The sequence below is a fragment of the Emys orbicularis genome, chromosome 22 (assembly GCF_028017835.1).
Source record: "Emys orbicularis isolate rEmyOrb1 chromosome 22, rEmyOrb1.hap1, whole genome shotgun sequence".
NCBI lineage: Eukaryota > Metazoa > Chordata > Testudines > Emydidae > Emys > Emys orbicularis.
The window spans coordinates 14,612,191-14,630,146 of record NC_088704.1 but is presented as its reverse complement, the minus strand read 5'-3'; the positions used below and the strand labels follow the sequence as shown (position 1 = coordinate 14,630,146).

Sequence of the window (17,956 nt, the reverse complement as noted above, 5' to 3'; positions counted from 1 at the left end):
GTCCCCCGCTGCTAACTCTTCAGGACCACCGAGCAGCCCCTCTCTCGCTCCAAGCTGTGCCACGGGAGGCAGCAGGTTTAAGATGGTCCGAGGGCCACCAGCTCCCGATTCCTTTGTCCTGAGCCCCCCAAATTCTACAGGGCTGAAATTGACGCAAATGTAAACCAACCAGGTGCAGGCAAGACTTTTAAGGCCGCTCCGCCTACTTCCCCCATCTTCCCCAGCAGAGAGTTGGGCACGACACGTTTGCCCTCTCTTTTCAAACCACAGTCACAGCGAAGGGCGTTGTGTACTGCCGGGGGGAGCGGTGAGCCTGCCCTTACCCATCCCAGGTGTGCAGGAGCAGCTTCACGGTGGGAAAGAGGCGGAAGCTGCCCCTGCTCGGGGGAGTTCCTCCTTAAAAAGCCGGTCTCCTGGAGGGTGCAGTACTGCAGCCTTTTAGCCACTGGAGTCGGGGGGGGGCAGAGGAATTTTAAACTGCCCTGGACCCTCCCCACGGCTCGTCCCCACCCCCACCCCGAAAGGCTTTTGCAAACATGCAATATATTGAATATACACAGGACTTAACACCCGGCAAGTCCCGCTTTGAATCCCGCCAGGTCTGGAAGCTGCCGCTCTCCAAAAGGAAGTCACCTGAAATAACCCCGCCAAGCCGAGCCGTGCGTTCGCTAACATGCAGACTGGCAAGACATCAGGGTCTGTCCGTCCGCCTCGCCAACCAGAGCTCAGCCTTGCAGGCTCCACACCAGCCCGTGCCTGGTCTGACGCCTATCCCACCACCGCAGCTGCTCCAGCAACAGAGAAACAACGGTCTGCAAAAGTGATGGATGGCCCGGCTATGTTGCAAGGCAAGCTCATGGGGGCCCGGGAGGGAGGGGAATCATAGCGGACGGGGAGGAGGGGTGTATTGCACTATACCGCATCACCCTGCAAACGGAGTTAATCGCAGGACACCGGCTGCATGCATGATGGAGACAGGAGACTGCAACAAGGATGTGTGGCTCTGCAGTGAGTCCACCTTAAATCTCCCTCCCCATTGCTCAGTCCCCAATGTCTCGCGCCCCTTGCGTGCAAAAAAATAATAAGGACCCTTTCCCAGAGCACACTCACCCAAGTGAAACCTGTGGGGGGCTAGGCGCTAGCGCTGGCTTGTTCAGACAGGACGGTATCCCAATGGCTTAGCTAAGCCATAGTTGTACTCAGTTCATGGGTTCAAATCCCCCCTTCGCCCTCCCCTTTGCCTATGTCACAAAGGGGCTTCCTTTTCTCCCCAGTGCACCTTTCTAAGCTGTGTCTGGAGCAATAACAGCTCTTTCCGTGTAAAGTCGCCGCCTGCTCCTGAATTGCAACCCTATATAGTAGGGCTGTATGGTCTGACTCTAGCTAGACCTTCCCTTTCATTGCTGTGTTGGAGGCGTCGGTCAGCGTTACTACAAATCCTAATAGAAAAGTGGCACGTTCTTTTAAAAAAAATCCTCTAAAATAATTAATACCAGGGCTGGCAAACTGGGAACAGGTTGGATGAGGAAGATTCTTTTAACAAAGGGGTGAGATTTGAAAGTGTCCCATTGCAACAGACACATCACAACCCCCTTCGCAATGAGGGAAGTACTTAAAAACAAACAAACAAACAAAAAGCAACCTGTAAAATTGATCCAATATCACTGGAACCTTCCTCCACAGGAATGCAATTTGCCCCGAAGAGGATAGGCTACTGTGGAGCCCCATTGAATCCAACAGACTCACATGAATTGCTGCCTAAGGGATTCATATGAGTAAGTTCTTGCAATATTGCAATCTTTATATGTGTGTCTGTAAATACAGAGAGAAATAGATGTTAGCATTATAAAATAGGTGTGAGAGAAATTTTAATAGTCAAGAACATACATTAAATATTAAACTATATGTGTTGTAGAAAATGTGAGATAGATAGTATTTTGGTATTAAATTATAAATATTCAATCTTGTAACATGTTTGCTCTGAGCACTTTTAAAAAACTCACCTTCCTACCAAAACAAAACACTCCATTGTGCACTATTCACCCCCTAGGTAGAGGGTAAGAGAGAGAAGGAACCACATGAGTGAAAGTTGCTCAGTGTGTAAGAACCTATGTAGAATAGAATAGATCTCTTTGCGCTGATATAGTGATTGATACCCAGAGATATCATAGAGAGAGTTCTATAAAGATCAAGTCAACATTTTCCAAAGTAATTTGTTACTTGGGTGCCCAACTTGAGGCACTTTAAAGGGGCCTGATTTTCAGAAAGTGCTGACCACCAGGCCCCTAGGAAGAGTTTCAGGCTGGGCACCTACATACCCTAAATCACTAGTCACTTATGCAAATCTGGCCTATCACCTGATATCTTTAAAAAGCAATGTGCTTCAAGGTTTGGTGTTTGCTGTTTAATACTGAAATCTTGGTCTCTATATCAGTAGAAACAACAAGGAGTCTGGTGGCACCTTAAAGTCTAACAGATTTATTTGGGCATAATAAATCTGTTAGTCTTTAAGGTGCCATCCGACTCCTTGTTGTTTTTGCGGATACAGACTAACACGGCTCGCCCCCGATACTTGACACTATATCAGTAGAGAGACTCAGAGCTAAAAAAACAAGCATACCTCCAGTTTCAATCAGTGCTTGTTCTGTGGTGGAGAGGTCCATCAACGGCAATTAGTCAAGATGGTCAGGGAGGCAACCCCATGCTCTGGGTGTCCCTAAGTCTCTGAGAGCACGTCTACACTAATAACACTGCACTGGTGAAGAAGAGCTTCTCCCATCAGCGCAGATACTCCACCTCCATGAGAGACTTAACGGGAGAATCCCTCCCGTGGACATAGTGCTGTCTACACTAGGGCCAATTTACCTGCCTAGCTCAGGGGTGTGGATTTTTCACACGCCGGAGCGACATAGTTCTACTGACTTAATTTCCTAGTATAGACCTGGCCTGGCTGGCGGCCAGAAACTGGGAGTGGATGACGGAGGATGGATCACTGAAATAATTCCCTGTTCTGTTCATTCTCTCTAAAGCATCTGGCCCCGACCGCTGTCAGAAGACAGGACATTGGGCTAGATGGAGCACTGATCTGACCCAGTATGGTCCTTCTGTTGTTCCTCTTGAGTGTAACAGAGAGCGAGAGAGCTCTCCAACCCTCCCCCCCCCCATCACAATCTGCCGAGCCTGCAACCGCAGCTGTTGACATCCGCCCTACCGCGTGGCGATTCTGCACGCTCACCTTCGTGAACCAAGGAATCAATCCTCCCCCTTGGCCGCTGCATTGTGGGAGAGGCCGGGCCGCACGTTGCAGCGCCATGGCGGCTGGAGGCAGGAGGTGAGTGCGGCGCGCGGGCGGGCCCGCTCGGCTCCTAGCTGGAGGCGCGGGGCCCAGGGGTCGCAGGCACGTGCGCGGGGGCTGCAGCTTGCGCTGGCTCTGCTGTAAGGGGGCGGGCTGAGAGCCAGCGCTGGGCATGAGCCAAGCGGTTGTTTAGGGCCCCGAGCAGCTGGGGAGGGGGGAGCCCTATTAATTATTAGTATGTGTTGGGGGGGAGGGGGCTTCCAAAATATTCCTGCTTAGCCCCCCCATGGCTAGCACCCTCACTGGCTTGGCTGGGCTGGGGGGGTGGGGGCGCTTCTCCCTAGCTGCGTCTGCACAATGCACCAGCCAGGGACTCCCCTCTGGGTGGGGGATTGGGGGAGGGGTGCCCCACAAGGGAGTCCCCCCCGGCTGCCCCCTAGGCAGTGTAGGGCGGGCTCGGGGGGGGGGGGTGTATGGGAAAGGGCCTGTGTTGGGGGAAGGGAAGAGTGATGTTTGCATTTATAGTTCCTAGCCAGGCTTTGGGCGAGGGAAGGGGTGTCCAGAGCTGGGGGGCCGGATGAAGCCCCCTAAGGGCCTAACTGCAAAACTCGCCGTTGGATGGGGACCATCCCTGCAGTTTGTGGGTGCTCAGCTCGGGATCCAGCTGAGATTTCTGTATCAGCTAATAAGATATTTGGGGTGAAAGGTGCAATGCACATAGCAGGTTTTATTTGCTTCTGGGCCGGGGTCACTGAGAGCCTGGAGCTGGGGGCACCGCTTATGAATATTGCATACTGGCATCGTTTATTAGCAATAGTAATATCTATTGTGATAGGGCCCTGGGGCACCAGTCACAGATCAGGGCCATGACCTGTACAAACACAGCGGTTGGAAGTTTAAATTTGTATCCTGTTGCCTCTCTTCAAACCGGAATTTCTAAAGGTGATGTCCCCTGAAAAGGGAGCAGCGGTTAGAAAGATATTTATCCCTTCTCATCCTTAACGAGTATTTCTGTATGTTTTGCAAAACAGCATGTGGCATGGGCTGTAAAAGAGACTTGCGCAGTTAACTTTCGTTAAAGTGTGTTGTTATAAACTAATTATTAAGTCAACAGGCTGTTCATCTTATAATTCCTCTTCCTGGCTGAAATAAAACGTGGGGAGGCTTTAAATTAAATAGCTTTTGGTGAGCTACAAAACGGAAAGCAGGTGGTCTTAGGTGTTGTAAGAGCTTCCTGCACACTCTAAATGATTTCTGGGGTGTAAAGCACTGTTTTGTGTGTAACCTTGTACCTACTGGATCAGGTAAAGTCAGAAGTTCTTACTATACTATAGTTTCAACAAAAGGTGGTTTATTGGGAATGTCTGCTCTGCTACTGATCAGAAATACACATCTCCTAGACTAAAGGGACCGTACCTTTTCTTGGGTCAGATATTTTGCACCCCTTATGAATAGGCCAGGTGAAGCCTGTGGACCCACTTCATGAGAAAAATTTGGGATACTGAGCTCTTACGTTAACTATTGAGATGGCTGTTTTTCTCTGGTAAATACTTCGGATTATGCTGAGTACATATTCTTTTTTGGTTGCGGGGTGGGGATGGGCAGGAGTGCTGTATGATATGAGCGTCAAATCATCTTAATTTAAAACCCTGAATCCTCTCCTCTTCCTCCCTCGCTTCTCTTCTCCCTCTGGAACTAGAAAACTGGCGGAGCTGAGTGTTGATGAATTTTTAACTTCCGGATTTGAGTCAGAAGTTGATGGTGACTCAGAAGAGGAGACATCAGAGCTTGTGGAAGAGCCTGCTAACGGGAAACAAAGCCAGAATGGGCAGGCAGGAGGAAAGAAGAAGCCACTCAAAGTTAAAACTGCAGAAAAGTAAGTGTGGCTCCTTGTTGATTGGGGAAATGTGAACAGTCATTTAAGGTGTATTAGGAAAAACTTTTTCACTAGGAGGGTGGTGAAGCACTGGAATGGGTTACCTAGGGAGGTGGTGGAATCTCCTTCCTTAGAGGTTTTTAAGGTCAGGCTTGACAGAGCTCTGGCTGGGATGATTTAGTTGGGAATTGGTCCTACTTTGAGCAGGGGGTTGGACGAGATGACCTCCTGAGGTCCCTTCCAACCCTGGTATTCTATGATTCTTCCACTCCACTGACCCACCTTAAAAAGTGTTTCAGTTCTAAGCATATCATCTTAAAAAAGCCTGAGATACTGGTGCTTTGTCCACAAAATGAAAACAATACCTAGCTCTTACATAGCCCTCTTCATCAGTAGAACTCAAAGTGCTTTACAGAAGAGGCCAGTAGCATTGTACGGGTGGGCAAATTGAGGCACAGAGAGGTGTGACTTGCCCAGGGTCACCCAGCAGACCAGTGGCAAAGCCGAAAGCACTCAGCCCCAAAACCCTCTGCTCCAATCTACACAGAGCTTTGTTTAATCCATGCTGAAGCACTGTTCTTTGCGTCCGTCTACACTACAACAGTAATAGAATCCAGGGGCTCAGTGACAACATCTTTGACCCCTGAACTGATTTTCCTAAATTGGTTGGTTCTAGCTATAAGTGTGGACAGGATCTAGCCATGTTTTAAGCATATCCTCTAATTGGGTACATGTCCCGGGATTGTAGCCTGGCTGAGGGATGCAGTAAAGTCCTGTTTATGCTACAAATCTGAACTGGATTAGGGAGCAACTGTTGTTGCTGGGCTCCCTGGCTTGGTACTATGTGTAGAATTAATGGGCCTTTAAACTTGGTTGGAAAATCTGGCGTGGACTTTTGGCTGTTCTCACTGACCCCCTAGAACTTTGCCTCTCCATTAGCAGAATGTCAGGGGTGTTGTGGAACTAGAGCTAGCTAAGGTCTGATTGTCGTTGTACTCACTTTTCACTGAAAAGTTGCTGGAATTTATTTGTTTAAGCTGTTTTTAAATGTCACATTTCACAATTTGTTTTCCCCATGACAACTTAAAAAAAAAAAAATGTTTTTACCTGGTGTGACGTTCCTCTCTGGTGTTATCCGGACCGGTGATCTGCTAGGTCACTCCAGTCCTTGACTCTGGGAGCCAGCCTTACCCGGCTCTGCTGTGAGAACCCCCACTCCTGGGCTGTTCACACACAGCCTCTGGCATGTCAGCTGCTCCTTGGATTGTGTAACCGAATGACACTAGCCAATATCTCCGGTCCCAGACACAACCCTAGAAACCTCCGTCTTGCAGTGTCTAGTTATGCCCGCTGGACGCTGCAAGCTTATGAGTTCGTCAATTTAACAAAGAAATGGATATGTACCGGGCTTGTTATCCCCAGGGGAGTCTCTGACACACTTCAAACCGAACGCACTGCTTCAGGTAGAACAAACAAACAGATTTATTAACTATAAAGATTGATTAAGTGATTATAAGTCAAAGCACAAGAAGTCAGATTTGGTCAAATGAACTAAAAGCAAAACGCATTCTAAGCTGATCATAGCACTTTCAATGTTCTTACAAACTTAGATGCTTCTCACCACAGGCTGGCTGGTTGCTCTTCAGCCAGGCTCTCCCCTTTGATCAGCGTGTGGTGTCTGTAGATGTAGGTATGGGGGAGAGAGAGAGTGCACATGGCAAATGTCTCTCCCATTTATCATGTCCTTTCTTCCCTCTTGGCTTTGCCCCCCCCCCTCCCCCTTCAGAGTCAGGTGAGTATTACCTCATCCCAGTTCCAAACTGACCAAAGGAAGGGGCGTGACTCCCTGGAGAGCCTAACAACTTATTTTGTTGCTGCCTAGGCCAGTGACCTTTGTCCCTGTGAGGCTGGGCTGGGTTTGTCCCATACCTGCCCTGATGAGGTGTGAACTGCCTCTCTGTTCTTGGAGAGTTTTTGCCTCCGCTTGCTTTAAGCCATGAGGATAAATTTTTCAGCTTCATAACTATATACATGAAATTATAACCTGTAACATTACTGTAACAATTACTATAACATCACTATAACAACCACTCTTTGCATTGGATACCACAACATCATTTTATAAAGATGAACCTGGGGGTGTAGGGTGCTCCCCCGAGGTACAGAGCGTCACACCTGGGTTGTATTATAAGGTGATATGATCTTATGGCCCGTGTCTTTGCCAAGTTTCCAAAGTGATGTGTTCCCTTGCAGATTCCAAGGACAGCTTTTTTTGCTTCCCTGTGCAATTTGGAAGCACCTTCCTGAACAAAGGATGTCAGCAAAAGATGTGAATGACCATTTATTTTAACCAAATCCAATGGGTTTTCTCCCAAAGCAAGCAACGAAAGATTCCCAGAATCCTGTGCACTGTGGCCCTCATTCAGGAAAGCCAACTTTATTTATGACAGCATTTAAGCATATACATTTTAGAGTCAGGGCTTTTATGAACAGCTTAGATTTGTTTGCTTGTACAACTCCTAACTTACTTTCGGCTCTGAATAAATAACCAGGTCTTAATTCTTCTGATCCTCCTCCATCAGGAAAGTGAAGAAAGGAAAGGCAACCGAGCACAAAGACCAACTCTCGCGGCTGAAGGAACGAGATCCTGAATTTTACAAGTTCTTGCAAGAAAACGACCGTTCCCTGCTGAACTTTGATGACTCAGACGGCTCTGATGAGGAGGAGAAGGGTCTGCACATGCTGCCTGAAACGCTGGAGGTACTGGGTTCGCCTGGTGGATGGAGGAGTATCCTAGGCGCCTTTAAAATAGGTTACCTTCATGGCATAACTATTGTTTCCGAGTTTCAGTGCAAGGGCTGAATTTGCTTCTAGTGTGTGATGATACAGAGCAGGAGGAAAATGTCTCCACAAAGGTCTGCAGGCAGTTGGGGCTGGTGGCTTGGAAACCAGTTGTGGATTTAAATAATAATAATACAATAATCTAGCATTTCCAGCAGCCTGTTCCACATTCCCTAGGATTTATGCACTTTCCCACCCACACACTGGAAGAATTTCCCATGTGCAGAGCACCCTTAAACTCCTCCAAATCGCTCCAGACAGCCTCCTTCTTCCTAGTGTCTATTATTTTATTCCCATAGCTCTTAGGAGCCCTAGTTGTGGGCCAGGACCCCACTGTGCTAGGCACTGTAAATTTCTGCACACGCTCGGGTATTTGAGCTGCTGTCCTGTATGTCACCTGCCTGTGTAAGGCTGTGAGCTCTTTCTGGGGTTGACGTCTGTTTGCCGTCGTAGAGGGCTTTGTTCTTACTGCCTCTGAGTCGTACGCGTTGCTAGTGACAGAGACAGGAGTAGAATCCAGTGCCTTCGAGGCCTGGGCTACACTTAACTTAGGGTGACGTAGCTACGGCACTCGGGGGTGTGGATTTTTCACACCTAACGCCTGGTGTAGATGCATCTAGGTCCTGGGAGAGGCAGTGTTCCTACAGTGGCAGAAACACCCCTTCTGTCACTGCAGTCTGCGCCTATGCAACTGACTTACAACGTCACAGGTACAGTTGGCCTATAGTATAGACGTGGCCTGAACCCCTGTCAGCTGCTCTAGCCACTTGGTTGGTTTTCCTTTCAAGGGGCTGTGGTGGGTGGGGGAAGCGGAGACTGATCTGCAAACGCAGCGTCACCCTGGGGGTGTCTCTGACTGTTGTAGGAAGCAAGTGACGAGGAGGAGGAAACGGTCAAGCGGAAGAAAGCTGACTTTATCACCGTGACCTTGAAGATGGTGGAACAATGGAAACAGGCTGCAGAGGTGAGAGATGGGCCCACCGGGCCGGGGGAGGGAGGGGGTTGGGCTGGCCTGCATCCGTGCATCAGCAAATACCGAGGGCTTGGGCCCAATTGAAAGGCCTCCCCCCAGCACAGCACTGAGACCCTTGCTTTTTAAAAACACATTGTCACTAGGCACCAGGGAGATGGCCCAGGCACCTCCTGCCATGCACTGGGCCTGCCAGCTGGTGGGTGAAGTGGGTGAAATGTCTATGCCTTGCTGCCTCTTGGTCTGTGGTTGGTTCCTGTCGCTGCTAGTTAAAAGCACAAATGTTATTCTCCTCAGGCCTGCTGTCCACACAGGCTTTGTACAGTACAGCGATGTCCTGTTTTATTGAAATAGTTAAACTGGTACAGCCTCCCCGCAGATGCAGTTATACCAGTATCGCTTATGCCCCTTCTCCTAGGGAATAGTTATACAAATCTGAGGCACCTTTATGCCAATATGGGGTGGGCAGGGAGGTTGTACTGCTTTAAGTGCATAGCATAGTTAGTGCAGGGCAATTATTGTGTGTAGACGAGCCCTAAGTAACTGCCTGATTGTATTATTTGCTCCCTTCTATCACCCCACTGCATCATCTCCTGTTTGTCCCTGTAACGGGTTGTGCTCACCACCGTGGTGCTTCCTGCTGGTTGCTCTAGGAATTAGCTCTGCGCCCTCCTCTTGTGGTATCTCACTCTCTGTCGCTGCTTCTCTACCATCTCTGCTGTCTGTGGGGACCCGCGGCGTCCTCTTCAGGGCACGGCCCTCTGGCTGTGCCCCTAGCCCATTGTCTCCCCCCTTCCGGGGGAACCGGCAGACCTTCGCCCAGCCTCTTGCCGCAGTGGCAAACTGCAGCCCCTAGTCCAGCCCCTCGGTCAGGGGCAAACTGCAGTCCTTTGGCTGGCCACTTCCTTCAGCAGCCAGTGGGGCAAAATGGGGGGGCCCAGGCCCACCTGCTACTCTGGGCCCCAACCCAGGGACACTGGCTGGCAGCTGTTCACTGCCTCTCCTTCCCCTCTGCCGCTACCTGCTTTCCCTGGGCCACTTCCCCATAGCCCCAGCACCTACTCGGCCCCTGTATCAAGGCCTCAGGCTGGAGCTGTGCTTGCTCCCCTGACCCTGCCCAGCACTGCTCTGTCCCAGGCACTCCTCTCTACAGGCAGCCAGTCCTTCTCCCTCAAGCTCCAGGGAGAGACTGAGCTCCTCTCTGCCCTGCAGCCCTTCTTATAGGGCCCTGCCTGGCCCTGATTGGCTGCTTCTAAGCCGTCCTCTGGTTGGCTGGGTTCTGCACAGCCACTCCAAGGGCTGCTGTTAACCCTTTGCCAGCCAGTGAGGGGCAGCTGCCCTGTCACAGTCCTCTTAATTTAGGGCCCAATCCCGCATGCGCTGATGTATGTGAGTGACTTGACTTGCATGTGTGGACGTTGCAGCATGGGCTAGCCCCCGGAGATTCAGCCGGCCCAATCCCCTGGGTCCATGCCCGAGTGGCTAGCCCATGCTGCCTGTGCCACAGTGTCCACACTGCTATATTTAGCATGCTAGCTCGAGCTGAGCTAGCGTGTGTCTGTTCCTGGGCTCGGAGGCTTGCTCCTAGCTGCAGTGTGTAGACATACCCACAGAGTCCCATTGATTGTATGCTTTGGGGACAGGCTTCTCTCTGTCTCTGAGCGTCTTCTGAATAGTATAAAGACCCCCCTTGGATAGTTTTCCTCCCCCAGGCTGTGGCTGTAATCCCCAGAAATCTGGAGTCCTGATCTACTCGGTTTTTGGATCATCTGGTCTAGAATCTGCAGCTGAAGGGCTGTTAGAGCACATGTTCCGGAGAGGCTGATGGTCTCCTGTGGTTAGGGGTGTACCTCCAGGGTAAAGCTGTGTGTGTCAGGTGTGGGAGAGATCAAATTTGGTGCTGGTCCACCCCAGTAGCATCTTTTCACCCAGAAAACTGTACACAGAACAGCATGATCGAATGATCACGCTGAGCAAGACTGTTCTGCCAACCGTGTAACGTGCAGATGAGGCATCTGGCTTGTATGACACTGGAGCCTGCATGGTTACGGGCTTGACCAGGGGTTCTCAGCTTCAGTTTGCGGGCTGTGTTAAGAGGCCAATGAGACTCCAGGGTTTCACATGAGGTCACAGAGCGAGTGAAGTCGCACATCTGTTCTTGACTCCCCAGGTTTCCTCCTATGCACTCTGCCTCCTGCATGTCCTGCAGATTTTTATAATCGCATTTAGAATACTATGTAATGTGGCAAGTCATTCCCCCCTCGCCCCCCGGTGCCTCAGTCTCCCCAGCTGTATAAAGGGGATACTCATTCTTCCCTGCTTCTGTGAAGCACTTTGAGATCTATCGATGAAAAGCGCATAATGAGGGATGGTTATTAATGAAGGAATATAGCTGCCTCCGTTCTCCCCTCCCTTTATTGCTAACATTTCTTTATTCCTCTCTCCCAGAAGCAGCTAACACCCAGGCTCCTCCATGAGATCACTCAGGCCTTTAAAGCATCTGTGGCAACCACCAAAGGAGATGACGGTGGGGCCGACCCCAGCAAATTCAAAGTCACTGACAGTGCTGGTGAGAGCTTTTGTCCAGGCTAGAGGCTGTCTAGACTTGTTTCGTAAGGGGCAGGTGGCATGGGATAAGGGCCTGGTGAGGAGGTGGGTGCCAATTCAAGGCCTATCAGGAGAAAATGAGAAAATAAAATCAGTGGAAATGAAAATGATCTTCATCCTAGTTCCATGCATATCTCGTGGCTTTCAGTTTAACAGCATAACTCCTCCAGATGAGACAGGATCTACGCCGCCTTGTATAGTGCCCGTTCTGGAAGGGGGTCCTGAAGCAGCAGGATTTCAACTAATACTGTTCCGGCAGACCCGATACAGCACTGAGGGGTGTCGGCAAAAGTAGCCTTATCTAACAGCCCCATTTGCTGCTATGGTGATGACCATGTCCCACCTAAAATTGTGACTTAGAGTCAACCGCGATTCTTCCCTTGCAGCGTTAATATTTATTTATTTGAAGTATGAAAGAATTGTCCCAACTCACGTGCATCCGTCCCCTGGAAATTTAGTTGCTGCCTATGTTTTTTTTTGAGAAATGTGGCTGCTGGAAAAGCTTCTTAATGCACCCTGCTTAGAATCAGCACTGGATCGTTGCTGCATTTCAGAAGCGATTGAGGATGTCCTCTCTCATCTCCGTAGTGCCCATGTGGAACACAGCAGCCGCTCAATGTGGCTTCCCTCCCACACACACCTTTGTTTTCTAATTCAGTAAACTACGTAGTAACGAGGTGCTGTCCGATGACGTTGCTTTAAAAAACAACCCCCAAAACACGTAATTCCTGGTTTCTTGCCTCTTATTATTCTTTGTATTGCAGTAGTGCCTAGCAGCTCCAATCATGGACCAGGGCCCCAGTGCACTAGATGCTGTACCAAGAGAGGGACCTCATGCGCACAGGGGTCCCTGCCCAAAGAGCTTGCACTCTAAGGAATCGTACTCTTCAGGAAGGAATTGCTGAGTGGGAGTGGGTAGAGAGAGAGAGAGGAGACTGATACGTGCAAACCTGTGAAAGACCCCAAACCTATCTAGCCTAGGTCCTGTTCTGAGCTCATTGGTGAGAGTTCTGTTTCAGGTTAGCAAGGGGACCGGGAAGTGAATAGGAAACCAGTCGTAAGTATTTTACTGACGTGTTCTTTTTTGGTTCAGTGTTCAATGCCCTGGTGTCCTTCTGCATTCGGGATCTCTTTGGCTGCCTGCAGAAACTGCTTCAGGTGAAGGTGCTGAAAGACAAATCAAAGTAAGTTCAAGGCAATTTCACTGCAGATAAGTGTCATCTGGGCCTTTCCCAGCACTGAGGCCTGGGCATGCAGGTGGAAGAATTGGCAGAGATGCAGCTCTTCCTGTGTAGTGGAAAAACCATTTGTCCATGCCTATGGGCTTCTCATCCTTGAGCCTCGATCCCTCTGAATTCCCCAGTGCAGGAGGCGTCCAGCGTGACCCTTTTCCTCCTGCACTGGGGAATTCTGAAGGATGTTACATTTTATTTGGGGTGAAGGGAAAAATGGTTTGTGACTGACCTGCTTGCCCTTGAGATGTGACTTGGTAGCGATTCACCCTACTGCTTTCGATGTTTACTGCTGCGGGTGTGCTAGGCCCCAGATCATGGTGGGTTGAGAGCAGGAGCTTCCAGGTTTGACCTGGTCAGCGTTAGATCGTGGGTGGAATGGGGAACAGCAACGCGCAGCTGGGCTAGTTAGGGTACAATTAATCCCTTGTTCCTAAATGTAGGCATCAGTCCAGAAGCTCTGTGTTGCATTCCTCCATTCTGTCATCTGATCTGACTAGAGCCTTCATTAGAGACAGGGGAATTTCTGACTCATGGGCCCAGTTTTGTTCGCTGGAATTCTGGTTGGCTGCCAAACTGCCTTGGTCTGGGATCGTGTATTGATCCAAGATAAACAGGGTTGGGCTGGAGCAGTACTTGGAGGGGTGACCTCCAAGGGTCATCCAGGGCTGTGGGAGGCTTGGTAGGTACCATTCTTAGCTCTGAGTCCACCCTGGGCCAGGATGATGGGTAAGCACAGTGGTGCTGGAAGTAAAGCTCTGACCACCTGTTAAAAGATCCCCAAGCGCACTCTGCAAGATGTGTTAGTCCCTCTATCTTGTCCATGTTCCACCTAGGGTATCTGTGTTCTTCATTTACCAGAATCTTCTCTGTGGTTTCAGCTGCATACAGTTTTTTTTTCTTCTCTTTTGGCCTTACAATCTTGTGCAGTATTATGTAGCAGGAGTGTTCCACCCCAAAGGTGGTCGCACTTGCATGGCGGATAGAGTAATGCCTGTGTAAGTGTGAAAAGTGCTTAAGCATCCTAGGCAGGTTTTAATGCAATTATTGTTAATGTCCCTGTTTGGTCTGGTTAGGGACGGGATGGGGGTTGAGGTCAACTCCGAATTTCCGGTTGGCATTGGTGGCGAAGCATAAGTCTCAATTCCTTGTGCTGTTGCTCTGAGATAGCAATATAGTGCTGATTGCAGAGAATAGTTCCCCCTTTCCTCCTTGCAGTCCTTACTGATGCAAACTCTATGTGAAGTCCATGGTAGATTTGCCTGGCAAACACTCAGCACTGCAGTTATTAGTACATGTGGGCGTGAGCTCATGAGTGGCACAAGTGAGATCTGTGCTTTCTTCCCCACGCCGGCTAGGCCACCCATAATCGTACGTCATAATCCATGTAACTCCAGCCGTCTTGCAATAGAAAACAGTCCTATTTTTAAGCTGCCCCAGGATGCCTGAACAGAAGGTAAATGGGGCTGACTGCCAGACTCCCCCACTCCGTTTCAGCATCCGTTCTGTTAGCCAGATGGAGAGGGATGTGGGGGAGCTTCCCCTTGTGCCCTGGACTAATGTCGTGCAGGCCTGGGGCACCCTTTGGATGACACAGCCTTACTCCTTTTATAATGAGATTGTAACGCTTTAACGCCCCCGTCTCCTCGCCGCGTGGAAGATGCTGGTTTCCTGGGAGTTTCCGTAGTGCAATGATTCATTGTCACTTTTAGCTCTAAACGAAACGGGACTCCCACTCAGCCTGTGTTCTCTCCCTGCTCATTCCTAGGATGGTGCTGCCCTCTACTAGCCCACTCTGGGGCAAGCTGAGGCTGGACGTCAAGATGTACCTGAACTGCACCATCCAGGTAAAGACCTGCAGCGTGTCTGTTAGGAGGCTGTTGTCCTGGGCACCGCTGGGTTTCTGTTGGGAAGCAGGTTTGTATTTTGGGGTCGTGTGTCTAGGATCAAGGGAGATACACTGCTTGCTTCTAGCTAACTGTCCCTTTAAAGGTGACACCTAAGCAAACACAAACAAGCCAGGTGACTGTGTTAGTGGCATTAATTGCTTTGATTTCACAAACTTCGCTTCCTTTGGGGTGGCAGTTCTCGCAGTTTTACGGTCACGCCTGCTGTCTGCTCAACTCAAAATCTCGTCAGGTTAAAGTCGTTTCAGGTGCTAGGTCTGCTCCTGCACCCTAGCACCACTGTTTTGTTGGCTTCATAATCGATGCTCCCTTTCCTACAGTGAAACCTGCAACAAGGTTATGTTTCTCAGGCGCCATATCCCAACCTCACCAACTATAATTCTGCTCAACTTTATTAGAAGATCCCACCCGTGCTGAGTTGCTGGTGTCCAGTTTTCCGGGGATGGTCCACGTGTGTTTATAAAGCTGGGTTCCTCTCCTCCTAGATCAAGATTTTTGGGGAAGACTTGGGGAAGCCAACAGACTGTTTCATTGTGTACTCCCAATGAGAGAGAATTGGACTTTTTAAAAAAACAACAACAAAAAACAACTAGACAGCATAAATTGTTCAGTCTCCAAGGCAGTGGTGGGGCTTTTGAGGGAAGGGAAAGCAGGTAAACAAAGTGAAAGTGCTGACACCCTTCCAGGGCATAAGCCGGCAAAATGATTCAGCAGAAAAGCATTCCTGAGCAGCAAAGCCTTTTACTCGATTAACTAAGGATTGCAATAGAACAGAAAAAGGCATCTGTGAAATGGGGATAATTATACTTTCCTCCCTTAGAGAGCTAACAATTAAAAGCTCTAGATAAAAGCTAGGTATTGTTATTATTAAGATGTTTCACACTTATAGGACAAGAAGCAGTGGGCTTAAGTTGCAGCAAGGGCAGTTTAGGTTGGACATTAGGGAGTTAAGCACTGGATCAAATTGCCTAGGAAGGGTGTGGGATCTCCGTCATTGGAGGGTTTTAAGAACAGGTTAGACAAACACCTGTCGGGAATGGTCTAGCTCAGGGGTGGGCAAACTATGGCCCGTGGGCCACATCCAGCCCATCAGACCATTTAATCTGGCCCTCCGCTCCTGCTGGGGAGCGGGGTTGGGTGTTTGCCCCTCTCCGGCGCTCCAGCTGGGGAGCGGGGTTGGAGGCTTGCCCCGCTCCGCACAGCTCCCAGGAAGCAGCCGGCATGACCTCCCTCCGGCTCCTATGTAGTATGTGCAGGTGTGGCCAGGTTGCTCTGCGCGCTGCCCCATTCGCAGGTGCCGCCCCTGCAGCTCCCATTGGCCGCGGTTCCTGGCTAATGGGAGATGCAGGGGTGGCAGCTGCAGACGGGGCAGCACGCAGAGCTGTCTGGCTGCGCCTTGAAGCTGGAGGGGGGACATGCTTCCTGGAGCTGCTTGCGGTAAGCGCCGCCTGGAGCCTGCACCCCTGAAGGCCCTCCCCCCCGCGGTGCCCCAATCCCCTGCCACAGCCCTGATCCCCCCCCCGCCCTCCGAACCCCTAGATCCCAGCCCAGAGCCCCCTCTTGTACCCCAAGACCCTCATCCCCAGCCCCACCCCAGAGCCCTCACACACACATCCCCGCCCCCTCCCGCCCCCTGAACTCCTCATTTCTGGCCCCAACCCAGAGCCCGCACCCCCAGCCAGAGCCCTCGCCCCCTCCTGCACCCCCTACCCCCAATTTCGTGCGCATTCATGGCCTGCCATACAATTTCCATACCCCGATGTGGCCCTCGGGCCAAAAAGTTTGCCCACCCCTGTGCTAGTGCCTCTGCTCTCTGCCAGAGGACTGCTGGGGAAAGCCTGTAAATCACTGGATTGCTGCCACCACCACGGCCCAGCCAGCCCAGGAGCCATGTTGCCTGTTCTCAGCCTCGTGTAGGCAAAGGCATTCTCAGCAGTGCTCCTGGTCAGACCCTCTGCCCCCCCGTCGGAGATAGCGTCTTGCCTTCCCTAAGGCTCGCTAGCCAAGTGTGGCGAGACCCTGGTAGCCAGGTCCCTCTAAGCAGCGAATTTCCCACTCTGCTGGCCCGGCTCCTGGATTCGCTCCGAAGTTCTTTTGGGCTTGGCTTATTGTAGCCTGAACCCCAGAGTGCGGCTTAGGCTGCACCACACCTGGCCCCCAGGAAATGTTTGGAGCTAATGGGAACGGAAGGAGTTGGGTGGGAACCAAGGGTCTGACCGCCATCTCCTTTTGCCTCCCCCTTGTAGCTCCTGTCTTGTTTAACAGAAGCATCTGTCGGAGCTGCTGTGCTTCACCACGTCAACGCCATAGTCCCTTATTTCTTGTCGTTCCCAAAGCAGTGCCGCATGCTGCTCAAGGTAAGGCGCAGAATAATGGAAACTTAATTTAGTGAGAAGCGAGACCTTTGTGTGCACCCCACGTGGTATTGGATATTTGGGGTTGGATACCCTGTCTGGGGCCCTGAGCTCAGTTCCCTGTTGCTTTCCTGGGCTGTTCTTCCGTTAAGCACCCAGGCCTCCATTTATCATCGTTGGGTGCCAGCCATCACCCTTCCGCCGAGTTCAGCGGGGGCTTGGATCCGCCTGCACGTGGCCATGAATCCCCACGGCACGTCATGCGGGAGCGGTACCCGTTCCAGAGAGACGTGGCGATGTTACAGCGAAGCTGTTTTCCTAATCGCCTCGAGAGTAATTGGTGTCTGTGTATGTGTGATAGCGTTTTCCTCTGGAGGATCGGGGGTGGAATATTTGTGCAGTGACTTAGTCACAACTGCTGAGCGTGTGAGAGAGACAAAGTGGGAGGAGGAGTGGCGTGTGGGCAAGAGGGCAACGGGAGCGTTAAATCAGAGAGGTGTGACAGTGCGGCAGGCGAGCCGAGCTGGAGACATGTATGGCCGGTGATGTTTGTGGTGCTGCATGCTGAGATAAGGGTAATTTAAATCGCTTGTTTCAAGGCCTCTCACTAGCACTGTCAGGGAGGAATTTCCTGTTCTGCACAATTGATCAGGTTCTGTAGGGGATTTTTTTGCCTCTCTGAGCTGCTGTGAGAGACGGGATGCTTACAATTATGTGTGTTCTAGAGGCTTCAGCCCTGATCCCATGTACCGGCTGCTTAATAAGAGAGAATCCCTGCCCCAAAGAGCTGGCAATCAAACTAAACTAGATCATTTCCATTTGACAGATGGGGAGTACAGCTCCTAAGATTAAATGACTTGCCCCATGTCCCACA

The 17,956-nt window shown here is 50.6% G+C and overlaps 1 protein-coding gene across 1 annotated transcript in view; it reads left to right on the top strand.

Moving 5' to 3' along the window:
• Positions 1-3,288: 3,288 nt before the first annotated feature.
• NOC2L (NOC2 like nucleolar associated transcriptional repressor) overlaps positions 3,289-17,956 on the top strand; it is a 78,655-nt gene continuing 63,987 nt past the window's right edge. Inside the window, exons 1-8 of the mRNA XM_065421279.1 lie at positions 3,289-3,331; positions 4,995-5,171; positions 7,754-7,931; positions 8,878-8,976; positions 11,431-11,551; positions 12,683-12,773; positions 14,590-14,668; positions 16,975-17,085. Of these exons, the coding sequence (XP_065277351.1) occupies positions 3,312-3,331; positions 4,995-5,171; positions 7,754-7,931; positions 8,878-8,976; positions 11,431-11,551; positions 12,683-12,773; positions 14,590-14,668; positions 16,975-17,085 (876 nt within the window). The 5' untranslated portion in view covers positions 3,289-3,311. The remainder of the gene's footprint in view (positions 3,332-4,994; positions 5,172-7,753; positions 7,932-8,877; positions 8,977-11,430; positions 11,552-12,682; positions 12,774-14,589; positions 14,669-16,974; positions 17,086-17,956) is intronic.